At 35.9% G+C, this 13672-nt stretch overlaps 2 protein-coding genes across 2 annotated transcripts; both read left to right on the forward strand.

The window, feature by feature from the left end:
* Nucleotides 1–4357: 4357 nt before the first annotated feature.
* LOC121239807 (cytochrome P450 CYP82D47-like) lies at nt 4358–6537 on the forward strand. Its single transcript, XM_041137138.1, has 2 exons — nt 4358–5518; nt 5891–6537. The coding sequence occupies exons 1-2, from the start codon at nt 4562–4564 to the stop codon at nt 6515–6517; spliced, it is 1584 nt and encodes a 527-aa protein (XP_040993072.1). The 5' UTR covers nt 4358–4561; the 3' UTR covers nt 6518–6537.
* Nucleotides 6538–8340: 1803 nt separating this feature from the next.
* LOC121236583 (protein root UVB sensitive 4) lies at nt 8341–13514 on the forward strand. The gene is made up of 10 exons (XM_041133030.1): nt 8341–8951; nt 9582–9728; nt 9928–10074; nt 10839–10901; nt 10985–11061; nt 11609–11714; nt 12316–12418; nt 12537–12688; nt 12793–12858; nt 13045–13514. The coding sequence occupies exons 1-10, from the start codon at nt 8469–8471 to the stop codon at nt 13282–13284; spliced, it is 1584 nt and encodes a 527-aa protein (XP_040988964.1). The 5' UTR covers nt 8341–8468; the 3' UTR covers nt 13285–13514.
* The last annotated feature ends 158 nt before the right edge of the window (nt 13515–13672 follow it).

The following is a 13672-nucleotide window of genomic DNA, read 5'->3' on the forward strand; positions in this document are numbered from 1 at the left end:
GTATGTAAGAAATGCCGAAAGCTACACTAGCAAACTCCCAAACTTGTCTGGCCAGATCCCCAAAACAAAGCACATGGTCTAAAGTTTCACCATGTTTTCTCTTGCAACAATCACAACAAGATGCTAAAGAAATCCTCATGTGTTGCACTCGATCATCAACGGCAAGGCATTTAAATCTTGTTTTCCATGTACAAATAGATATCTTCTTAGGAATACTATTATGCCATATCCAATCCATCCAAAGACTAACTCACCCTTAACCTAAATGATCTCCTAAGCACTAGAAGAAGAGAAAATACCGTCAGTATTATGCTTCCAAATAAAAATATTCTTCCCCCTTACCAGCCACAATATTGGAAGCAATATGAGTTGCCATATCCTCCCCAACCAAATCAACCAACATGTCAAAATCCCACTTATTATTCAGCCAACAATGCTGAATTTTAAGATTTTGATTATGGACCATATCCACCATATCCGAGAAAGGCCCTGGAGCTAACCAGCAATCATACTAGAAAGAAGAATTTCCGCCTTGAACCAACACTTTAGCATTCTAACGAACTTCAGGTAAAACAAAAATCATAGCCCTCCAGAAATTAGATCCCTCCGGACTAGTAGTAAACACATGTTTATCCTTAATATACTTAGCACGAAAAAATGACGTCCATACATTATCCACCAATAGGAGGTGCCAAGCCATTTTCATATGAAGCGCACATTGGACCTCTTTTAAATCTCTAATGCCCAGATCTCCCTCATTAGTGGGTTTGCAAATCTTACTCCAAGCTCTCCATTTAGATCTAGGCAAACCATCAACAATACCCTAAAAGAAATTCGATAATATGAAATTAATTTTTTGAATAGTAATGAGCAGGACATTCATCATAGCAAGAATATGGATCGCCATAGAAGATAACACATGACACAATAATATAAGACGCCCCTCTGCGAAAGTAATTTGAACTTCAACCAGCAACCTTCTTCCAAATTTTTTCCACAAGAGGTTCAAGAATTCTAGCCGTAATTCTACCATAAACCAAAGGCACGCCCAAAAAGCAACCTTCTAGTGCTTTTGATAAAATGTGATATCTTTACACACCAATAGAGAAAATATAATAAATGTATTGGGTGTTATGCCTCTAGAATACATTACTTTAAATTTAGGAGCATTTGGCGGTGTCATCTTGAATGAGTGGAGTAGAAGCTGAGATGGATGTAGCATGAATACTCATTATTTTGGAAGGTAGAAACTAGTCATTTTTTAAAATTGTCGGAGAGAACCAAAATCGATTTCTATTCTTGCAATATACTCATATTTGTATCAGAACCTCCAAATTCATAATTATTTTTAATTCATCATTGCCATATAGGTTGTTTGTATCAAATAATTCTCTTGCAATTGTGAGTTAACCTGGTTATGTCAGGTTCACATGCTTTCTGTAAATGTTTGAAAGAATAGATTTCTCATGACATTGGTTCTGGTTGCAGTGTGTTCGTAGATCAGTGGTGAATGCATATAACATTAAACTGAAGCAAGAAGTGGTAATTCGCGGTCCGAATGAAAAGAAGTGCCTTGTAAAAATTGTTGAAAGGTCGAATCATGATTGCTAATGGGTGGTTTTATTTTGTAGAGAAGAATGCAGTACAACCTAAAGACCAATGTGTGTTTGAGTTTATCCTCAGAAGAGGAAATACATGCAAAGAAATGAACGTTCAAATTCTTCGTGGAAATGTAAGATTCAAGAAGTTACCCAAGGATCGGCGTTTGTACAGGAAGAAGGTATGATATACAAAAAATCCACCCCCATCGCCCAAGTGCGGCCCAACTTCGTGGTTGAAATGCAAACCCAACAGTGCTTGTTCTCATGGCACAAGACAACTTTTCTCAATTCCACTTTGCAACACATACCTGGTTAGGTTATAGTGCTTTGTACTATTTTATCCACATAGGAGTAAGTTAGGCACTTTTGTAAACCCTTAATCATTCTTGCTGTGGACTTGAAATTAGCTTCTTTTTATTCATTTACTTTATTTTTATCATGAAATGAATTGTGGTTTCTTGTCTCGTCTTGCATTTTGGTCAAGTTATAACTGTCGTTATAAGCATGTTTTGTTCCTCCAAGTGGAATGGATACCTTGGGAATTTCTTCATTTTGTTGACATCGTGAGATTTGTGTTTGGGCCACGAGAATCATTCATGCCATCTCAGGATCGATTGCATTGTGCACAACACATATATTTAGAGCTAGCAGTGAAAGTAGGGAGGTCACACACATTGCTGGACTAGACGAAAGTGAGAAATACGATAATAATCTTTGCCTCTAATTTGCCTTGTTCCTTCTTCCTTGACAGTTGACACTGTTTGGCCGCTTATCCAAGCCACCATGAATGTTCCCTCAAGATTTTGGGTTTGGGAGGTGGCATTTCCGCAGTAATTTCTTCTTTTAGCCCACCAACAAATGCTCCAATTTATGCCCTTTGTGGCCAATAGACAACTCCTTCAGTAAGTCTTTCAAATTCATGATATCATTCTTTCAATGTTCCTTTTTGCCTGATGCCTGAGGGAGCTTTTTCAAAATTTGCATGTTCTATAGAACCAAACTGTATTGCATATGCTCCAATTAAAGCCATTCCTCCCTCCTTCCTTAAGGATTTTGGTAATGGGGGAAATTATCTTGTCATTAACTAGCAAAAGAAAAAATGAGGTACGGTTAGAGGTGTAAATTTAAACCGAAAAATCGGACCGGACTGGTTGGTCTGGTTTTGAATCGGTCTGGTCCGAAACCGGTTCCTATATTATGAAAACCGGCCAGAACCGGTCCGGTTTCGATTCCGTAGTTTCTGAAACCGAACTGGACCAGTTGAAAAGAATATATATAAAAATTAATTTTATATATTATACAAAATATTTATATATATAAGTTTTATATATAATATATAATTATATATTAAATTTTTATATATAATATATAATTATATATCATATATGAAATAATTTCATATTATAATTTATAAATTATAATATAAAATGTTAATCTTAAATATGAACATTTGTAATTTGTTTGATCATATGTTATTAATATAATTATATATAAGATAATGTTATTATAATTTATAAAATAAAAGTTTAATCTTAAAGATGAAAATTTAATTGATCATATGCTTTAAACATAATATATATATTAAATTATTAATAACATTTTATCATAAGAAATAACACTTTATTATATGTTTTTTACATTTTAAAAAAACTAGAAAACTGGACCGGACCTGACCGGAAACCGGTAAAACCGGATGTTCCGGTTTAGGAAGGTAACCGAGGCGTAATCGATTTTGAAAAATAAAAAATCGGTACATACTGGTTCGGTCTTAAATTTTATCCAAAACTATACCGGACCGGACCGATTACATCTCTAAGTACGGTTTTCACATGGGGGAGAGAAAGTTCCCAATTCCTCATTTGATTGACCTTTCTCTGTGTTGTTTTTTTTGGAGTGGAAGAAAAAGAACAATCAGATTGAATTGACCTAGCCGACGACATCTTCTCATGTTTTTAACTATGATGGATTGGGGTCAAAGGTTCAATTGAAAAGCCTAAGTGCTGGTCGTGACAACTAACAAAAGCCAATTTCAAAATAGGGGTGCTTAAAGTTTTTGCTTAAGCTGGAGTGCGATGAATATGGTAGTCATCTAACTTACTTGTGATAGTTTATGGGGATGATCTCAAAAAGTCACATATTCTCATCTTCCTAAGAATAAGAAAACCATGAGAAGAACCATATGAAAGTCAAAGATCCTTCTAAATTTTTTTACATGTTCACTCCAACCCCTTCCTGCTCCGCCATATGAGCTGTAACGGACCATTCTCCTCTAATTGCTGTTGACTCTGAGTCTGATCTCATGCCTCTTTACCCTCCTAGCTAGTTTGAATCTTTTGTAACCACCAAAAGATACCAACTGGTAATGAGCAAAAGACCTGCAGTGCTCCTCAAGCGAGTGACGGGTGGCCTATTATCAGCCATATGCACCTTCTAGGCGGACGCAACTCACCTAAAAAAAACCGGGCGCCATGGCTAACAAGTACGGATCAGCTTTAGAAACCCAAGCATCATCCTTTAAAAAAATGAGCGTTTCCAAGCAACAAGACAAATTACCAGATCCTCCAGATATAACAAGATTGTTTTAAATTGTTTAGCAATCGGTCATGGATTTGCCGTAGTTCTGATTTTGACAGGTTGAACTTGAATAAGGCCGGTTACAAGTGGTGGGGTTCGGTTGAGTCATCATATGCTGGCAACAAGCACTCATTTTCTTCATAATAGAAAAAAAAATAACAGAAAAAAAAAAAAAAATTGCTGGAGTGCAGTCAACATGTCAGCGGACTTTGTTTTTTTCTTGGTTGAGAAAATGGCAACAATCTATGGCCTCGGGAGTCGGTTATTCTTATCTTCCAAAGAAAAAGACAAACATCAGAAGAAAACAACATTATAATCAAAGAGGATATCTAAAGTTCCTTAATTCGACATAACCTGTCGTGTTAGTGAGACTCACAGCCATAACAATGGATCCTCTACTCCAATTCCTATTGACTCTGTTCTCTAGCCTCTTTGCTTTGCTAGTATGTATCTGTTTTCAGTACTTGAGAAGCCAAATTATTCGTGAGAAAAAGACCTGTACTGCGCCTCAAGCTGGTGGCGCTTGGCCTATTATAGGCCATATGCACCTACTCGGCGGCCGGCAACTGACCCACAAAACACTGGGTGCCATGGCTGACAAATATGGACCAGTTTTTACTATTAGGTTGGGTTCTCACAGAGTTTTGGTTCTGAATAGTTGGGAAATGGCCAGAGAGTGTTTCACTGTCCATGACAAGGTTTTCTCCACCAGACCGAGCATTGCAGCCTCAAAGTTGTTGGGATATGACTATGCTATGTTTGGGTTTGCTCCATATGGATCATACTGGCGTGAGATGCGCAAGATAGCTACAATTGAGCTTTTGTCGAATCATCGGCTTGATATGCTGAAGCATATACGAGCTTCAGAGGTGGGAACTGCGATCAAGGAATTGTACCAGTTCTGGGTTAGCAAAGGCAGTGCAGAAAGTGGAGTTCTTGTGGACATGAAGCAATGGTTTGGGGATTTGACACAGAATCTTGCTTTAAGAATCGTTGGAGGTAAGCGATACTTCGGAACCAATGCTGATTTTGATGAAGATGAGGCACGTCGCTTTCAGAAAGTGATGAGGGAATTTGTTCATCTGTTTGGTGTGTTTGTGTTGTCTGATGCAATACCGTTGCTGGGGTGGTTGGATTTAAATAGATATGAGAAAAGGATGAAGAGAACTGCAAAACAATTGGACGCCCTAGTTGGAGGGTGGCTGGAGGAGCATAAACAGAAGAAGTTGTCAGATGGGAAGAGAAGAGAAGAGCAGGATTTTATGGATGTGATGCTCAACACCCTCGAAGATGCCCAGATTTCAGGATTTGATGCTGACACCATCAACAAGGCTACTTCCCTGGTAAGTTCTTCGTGACTTTCATCTCTTTCACAACGAGTCCCAAGGTAAAAACTTGCCGGGTGATAGGTAAACCAACCAAAACAAACAGAGAATAGAGGAACAGAGTAAGAAATCCTGAAAAATATGAACATAATTCAATCCTCAAGTGATCAAAACATTTTTTTTTTTTTTTTGTCGCATAAAGTTCTCACTTTCAAGGCTATATCAAGGAATCCTTGGGGACTGGCTTAACTGGCTTTGGTCTTGGGGATATGCCCCAAGTTTAAGGTTTGGATCCTTGATCCTTGATGCCCAAAAAAAATAAAAAAATAAAAATTCATCAGAAAAAGGTTCGATGATTTATTGTTGAGTCATGAGATATTATTTTGGCAGAATCTAATCTTGGCAGGAAGTGACACCACAATGGTCACTCTCACATGGGCTCTGTCTTTGCTACTCAACAATAGCGATGCACTAAAGAAGGCCTGTGATGAGCTAGACATAAACGTTGGCAAGGATAGACATGTCGAAGAATCCGACATAAAAGACTTGGTCTATCTCCAAGCCATTGTCAAGGAAACACTGCGCCTATACCCACCTAGTCCGATCATTGGTCTTCGTGCTGCCATGGAAGACTGCACCCTCTCAGCCGGCTATCACATTCCGGCCGACACACGGTTAATGGTGAATGCCTGGAAAATTCACCGAGACGAGAACATTTGGCCCAACCCTCACGAATTCAGACCAGAGAGATTCTTGACTACTCACAGGGACATGGACCTGAGAGGTCAGAATTTTGAGCTCATTCCTTTCGGTTCAGGAAGGCGAGCTTGTCCAGGGGTCTCCCTAGCTCTTCAAGTGGTGCATTTGACGCTCGCTAGCTTCTTACACAGTTTCAACATTTCTAAGCCATCCAATGAAGATGTGGATATGACAGAGAGCGTTGGCTTGACAAACTTGAAGGCAACCCCACTTGAAGTTCTTCTCTCTCCACGTCTTAATTCTCATCTCCTTGCGTAAAAATGCTACTCTTTTATCTTTTGACTTTGTCATCTTCCATCACATTTATTGCTATGATGTATTTTAACTAATTTTATGTCTAATACTTAAATGGGCAATCGCTTTAAATTAGGGATGGCAATATGTGATACGATCTGTTAATCTAACACGAACATGACACGATAAAAGCAGATTAAAGTTTAGTCTTAACGGGTTCGGATCAAAACGGATTGATCCGTTAAGACACGATTGTTTAACAGGTTGATAACGGGTTAACCCGTTATGATCCGTTAAGAAATTTAAAGTTACAATTATACCCTTATATTTAAAAATAAAATTGTTAAAATTTTAATTTTAATATTTTTATTATTTGGATTGTAATTTTGGACTTATAGTTAGTTTTATATATATATATTTTTTTATAGATATTGAGATTTTAAAATTTATATAAAATTATGTTAAACTTAACTAGATCAAATAAATTAATTTCAAGTCTGTTCAACCGATTTACATAAACGGATTAAAACGGATTGACACGACATAGAATTTGAAATTTTGACACGATAAACTTAACGGGTCAGGTTAGGATTAATCTATATAGTATAATATACATGTCTTAACACGATACGAATACGATTCGTTAACACGATTTGACACTCCTACTTTAAATGCGTTATATCAATAAGCATGATATTTTCAAAAAAAAAAAAAACAAGCATGACCGTATATCGATGATAAAAATTTAGCATGAACAACACTAATTGCTTAAGTTTATTTATTTATTTATTTATTAACAAGTATTTGTGGTCACCAATAATATTTGATGAGTACATCCCTGCCCTTGTTTGGATAGAAAAATAGTTTTATCTCATTTTATCATTATAATTTTTTTAAATTTTTACACAAAATATAATTAATTATTTAATTATTTCAAATTTTAAAATAATAATAATATAAAAAAAATATTTTATTTAATTTTTATATAAAATTATCTTATCTTATCCCACCATCTAATAAAGTTGTTACCGTGCAGGTCTATGCCAAAGTCGAAAGCTTCATCCTCTAAGCTCAAACCAACGTAGATAGACATGCATCAAGTTTAATGATTTCCCTGCTGCTACCATTTCTATAAATCTCTTGAGAAAACGTGGGCCGAAGTATTAAAAACAACATTTTATTGTCCATTTTCTAACAACCCACTAAATTTTCTTCAAGAAAAAAACATCCAGAGGAGAGGAGCTAGTATCTTAAAAAAAGTAGCAGCATATATTTCTTTTTTTGAGTTAGGTAGCAATTTAAAATTTTAATTAGTCATTAAAAAATAAAATAAAAAATAATTAAATGGTTGATAGACTTCAATATTATTTAAATGAATAGTCATAAAATGAATTAAGATATTATCTATGTGGTACAACAAATAAAAAAAATGCCTCGATCACTGACTATAATAAGTTATCATTCAAAAAGAATATGAAGTATTATAGAGATAAGTATTGTTATTATTATTATTATTAAATTGTATCATTTAAATAAATTAATATAATATATTTTATGTGCAACTGTTTAAATAAAAAATTGATTAAAATGTAAAGTACAACCCTTTCTCTTATTGTGCTAATTCCTGCATGGTATAAAGATGAAAAATTTTATTTATAAGCCTCATATACTAAATATCTTATTTTTTTTATTTTTTTATTTTTTATTTTTATCAAATATATGGTATATAGATGATGAGTAGAAGAATTTAATTGTTTAAAAAAAACCAAAAAATAATAAAAAAATTATACTGTATAGTGTGTAAGGTTTATAAATAGTAATGTTTAATAAAGATACCCTGTTAATTGTTAAGACTCTTAGTTCATGGTCAGCTCTAAAACCCTAAACCCTACCACCCATCCTAGGAAAATACACAATTTTGGCGGTAAAATATCCCCCAATTCCAAACCCTAATTACACTCCGTTCTTAATTCTCATGCAATCGACATCCTACACAGCCCCCAATTCCCACCACTTTTCTCTTCCATGGAAATCTCCAGAACACCATTTTACCACCCGGAAATCAACCCCCTTTAAACCCAAAAGCCGCTTCAAGACCCTGTCTCTCACCAATTCCCTGAGACCCTCGCTCGACTACGAACCCGAGGAAAGCATTGATAAAGGGACCGGACCCGTAATCGCATCCCCGGGTCGACTCCCTGTGGTGATTCGTAAGTCCGGTAGGGTTTCTAGGTACTTTTGGGATGGGAATTGTTTGCAATTGGTTCGCGTGGATGGCGGTGCGTCGTCGTTTTCTTTCGATTTTGATGACGGGTTTAGGAAATTGTTTAGAATTCTTGCTTCGGCTGTCAGGGATTTCTTTATTCCAAAACAAGTCAGTGAGAGTTACATGGACTATGTGAAGTGGAAGTTTTTGCACCGGGTTTTCAGCTCGGCTCTCCAGGTGCTTGCCACTCAGGTAATAAAATAGTGCATTATTTTTCTAAAAAGAAAAGAAATTTCGCTTGAATTACTTGGAAATTCAAAGATAGGTTATGTAACGTGTCCTTCTTTGGGTAGCTATTTATACAGTGTCTTGAGCTCTGTTTCATACTGAACTTAAAGTGATGTTGGTATTGAGGTAATTGTTAAAATCTTTACAGGTAGAGGAGCGTTTAAACTTCTTTGTTTATGCGTTTGAGCTAACTTAAATCTATAACAAATATTTGATGATTGTGATTGTTTAGTAGCGCATGACACCACATCAGAGAATTGAACATAGGGTTGGTGTAAGAAGGGTTTCAACTTTTTCAAATGAACCGAAGAATTACTACCGGTTTCTTCAGTGATAATTATTTTTAGACTAAATGAAAAGGGAACAACAGAGAGTCTGCGTCAGGAGAATTCACATATTGTATTGATAAGCTTTTTGAGACAGAATATTCTGCAGAACCTAGCAGATACAATCTGGTATCTCCCCCAAACGACTTTTTTTTTTTTTCCCCAAAAAAATCCTTTTTGAAAGGAAAAAAAAAGCTAAAAGGTGTAACATTTAGATGAAGATTTGGTACACAAGCTTTCATACTGTTTGGGGAATGATTGATATCAGGCAATGTTCCGGGCTATAGGATTTGGATACTCTCGTTCACTTCCGTCTGCTGCTGCTCTTAACTGGGTTTTGAAGGATGGACTTGGACGGCTAAGTAGGTGCATCTACACGGCTAGCCTAGCCTCTGCTTTCGATACCAATCTAAAGGTATGACTTCCATTCCTATTAGAATTTGGTTAACTTATTCTTTCTCATCAGTTTTATGTTTCTAAGTATCTTTATTTGCAGTGCTTGTAGTTACCTGCACTGTATTTTGGTGTTTGGACAAGATAACCAAAAGTCCCAAAGTACAGTGATTGTATTTCTTAAAATTTGAAATCTTCATCATTTTTTGTTCTTTTTGAAGAGAGTTAGGTTATCAACGTCTGTTATCTTCACTTTGAGCATTGGAGTGGAGTTGTTGACTCCTGCATTTCCGCAATACTTCTTGTTGCTTGCATCTGTTGCTAACATTGCCAAACAAATAAGCCTTGCATCCTACTTAGCCACAAATGTAAGGATTTGGACCTCAGTTATTTTTATGTGATTTTTCATATCTATTGATTTTTTTTTTCCTGATGAATGTCAGTGTTGTTACTTGCTTGAAATCTTTTTTGAACGGTTTACTTGCTGGAAATATGATGATGTTACCCTATCGCATGCTTCTTCTTTTTTCCCATACTCTTTATTCTTTTCTATTTACATACATCGTCAGTTGTGCAATGATATTTCTCTGCATTTACTACTGTGTTTTTTTTTTTTTTTTTGGGTAACGAATCCAAGGTAAAAGAATAGTCTAAAATTTACATGCTTGATGAAAAATATGGCCGTAAAAAATCTGTATACTTTACAATGTCTATGCCAGACAAGCATGCATAGGTGTTACTCCTATATATGTCCTGTTTACTTGGGCTATAATTTTTTCTTTCATCAATAGAACACTTCTTTACAGATTAAAAAAAAAAAACCGTCTACTCCATATTTAAGGAGAATTTTTGCACACTACATACCCTAATCTCGTGTGTAAAAGACGAAACAAATGGGTGCCAGGAAAAAGGGGAAAATGGAAAATATGAAATACTTTATATTCTTAAACCTAACAACTACAAGTAGCACTTTATTTCTTACGAATTATTTTTCTCAGTTTTTTGGTTTGAATTGATCTATGTAATGTACCTTCACAAATTCAGGGAGTACTGTGATTGGGATAGCATTTTTCTTGTTACAGAATATTAAACCTTTACAAGTGGAGTTTTTATGTTCTCTGTGTTTAAGCAGACAGCTGTTCATCGAAGCTTTGCAATAGGAGACAACCTTGGTGAAGTTTCTGCAAAGGCACAGGTTTGTTATAATTTTTCATACCATGTTAGTTGTATATGCTTCAGTAGCATGGGACATATCCTGACTTTTGGTGTGGGTTTCAGATTCAAACAGTATGCTTTGATAACCTTGGCTTATTGCTTGCTGCACTTCTGAATATGTTGTTGAAGAACAGTCCAAGGTTTTTCCGCCCTGGCTTTCCCTTTATCTCATTAAGTTTTGAGATGAATTTATCAGCTTACTAGATATAGTTTGCAAGTCCATTCTTCCCATTCTTATTTGAAAAAATATATTTTGTAACATTGAAATCATTATCAATAATGAAATAGCAGAATCTCCCCGCCCAAAACAGCAAGTAATGTGGAAACCTGTGGATTGGTGTAACTATCTGCCAATACTTCTGCCAAAATATATTACAGCCTCCCACCCCATATGTATTTTATCAACTTGGTTGAGAGAAAACTATATTGACTTCCATGCATTCATCACTAAAGGTATTCATTCATGCTCTGAATGCAAACCTAGTAAGTAGTAATAATTGCTGTCGTAGTAAAACTGATTGAAAAGAATTTAAAACATGCACTGTCCATATCTGTTTTTATGGAGAAAAAAAAAATGCTGCCTGTCATTTGAATCCCTGTCATTTGGATCTGTGCTTGACATGTTTATCGTATTCATTATAGAAAGTTATGCTTCCATGGTTCCCTAACTTTTCGTTGATGCTGAAGATTGCTAGCAGGTTTACCATTTGTTATATACCCGATTTTCTCAGCATTTGATCTTTTCGGAATATATCAGGGGCTTAAACATGTCCATCTGCCGACACTAACTAAGGTGAATTGGCATATGAGTTATATAAGATTGAAATGACAGTTGGCTCACGTTTTATTTTTCTTTTCAACTAACATTTGAGGAATGCAAGATTGTGGCCTCCATGTGTTCTATATGAATTGCCCACACCCATTATTTATTCAGATTTGTTTGCCCAGTGGCCAGTCTTAAAGAACATGAATCTTGTTGGAAAACTTTTCCTACCACATTAGGATGATGATATCTAATAGCTAAATATTCTGTCAAATTCAAATGCCTTCGCTTTTAATGGCTTGTCTTTTTGCTTACCCATAAGATGCCTGTTTAACAGCATTTGCCATATCCCTGGTTTTGGGTTAAAGGTGTCTTCAGTCACAACTATTTGGTCCCACTGGATTTTGCATACAAAAGCCCCACACTGAACAGCCTCCTTCCCCTGCCCTTTCATAATACACAGGCACGTGGGCTCATATAATAGGAAAAGGAACAGGGCTACAGCCCCTCTATTAACAAGTTAACTTCCATAAAATTTACAATATATGCGCACCACCACTACTTTCCATTGTTTTCCTTTGCAATATTATGGAGTTCATGATCTGAATTTTTATGTTGCTTTTATGATCAGGATAGACTTGAGATTATACTAAACACTTGGATTGAGTTAGGATATGTCCCTTCACCCGCAGACGTGAGCAAAGAGGAAGGAGTTGATTTTCTGTGGAGCAAAGGTGAGGTCTCAGCATTATGCTTCTCACAGCTGTGTTATAATGCTTTGATTTAAGCTGCTATAGAATGGAGCGTGCATCATTGGTGTAACTTATACCCAATTATCGAGTTTTGAATCAGGAAAAAACGTTTGGCCCATCAGAATAGGGTGCTTGAGTCCCGAGGATCAGATACCCAAGTGGTCAATGATGGCAATGCAATATACAAGTAGTGAGGATTATTACTTCATATGCATGGAAATCTTCCGCAACAGAGTGAAGAGAACTAAGCAAGTGAGTATGTTAGGAAACCTATAAACTGAGTTTCCACCTCATCTATAAAGAATGTTTCTCACATTTTCACTTTTTCTTCCCCTGCCACGTTTACTAAATTCTAGCAAGGGATACTTCTTTGTCTACGGGAAGGGGCCATCACCACAAATATTATCATGGGTTTTTTACAGGTAGTTTGAATGATTTCATTTCCTATTTCTTTTTTGTTTTTGGGAAAACTACTTTTTAAGAGCACGTATAATCTTTAGCATGCAAGATGCTCTATTACCATGAACGGAAACTTCGTCTATAATTTCCATGTCAAGTAGTTTTCCCGATCTTAAAGTTTGGTGCAATCTTTTTGTTCTGTACCGTAGGCGTGCTACATTCGGAAGGCAATCCTTGTGAAGAGGAGTTGGTGGGAGAACATTATTGGGGGTAGTGATCCATTGGATTCTGTTTTCAATGAATGGTTTCAAGTGATGGAGGATAGCAAACGATGTGCGCAGAAGGATCTGTCTCTGTTGAATGAACAAATGTTGGGTATGGGTTGGGCTGCTAAAAACATTTTGTTAAGTACACAGGAGCAGGCTCGATACAGTTTTGTAGATGACTGAAGCTTTGGGAATGTTTTCTTGAAGATTGGCGGCTCTCTCTTCATATGGAGAGTTTTGGGGATGAATCTTAATTTAATGCTATCAATTTTTGCAAATCATCTGTAACATTCTGTTTTGTCCAATAAGTAGTTCAAGCGTATTTTATTTATATATATATATGTATATATATATATATATTTATATTCTATTTGTAAGAAGTTAACCTATAAAAAATGAACGTTCTTTTTGTACCTGCTGTTTTCATATGCTGTATGAAATTATTACTATTTAAAAGTGAATAAAAGGTTTATATCTAAATTGGAAACTTTAGACCAAAAGCCATACCTTCTGAGAGGATTTTCTCCAAACTTCCATATCCCTCGTCATTTTACTGAGAATAACTAGCACG

The sequence above is a fragment of the Juglans microcarpa x Juglans regia genome, chromosome 1D (genome assembly GCF_004785595.1).
Source record: "Juglans microcarpa x Juglans regia isolate MS1-56 chromosome 1D, Jm3101_v1.0, whole genome shotgun sequence".
Lineage (NCBI taxonomy): Eukaryota > Viridiplantae > Streptophyta > Magnoliopsida > Fagales > Juglandaceae > Juglans > Juglans microcarpa x Juglans regia.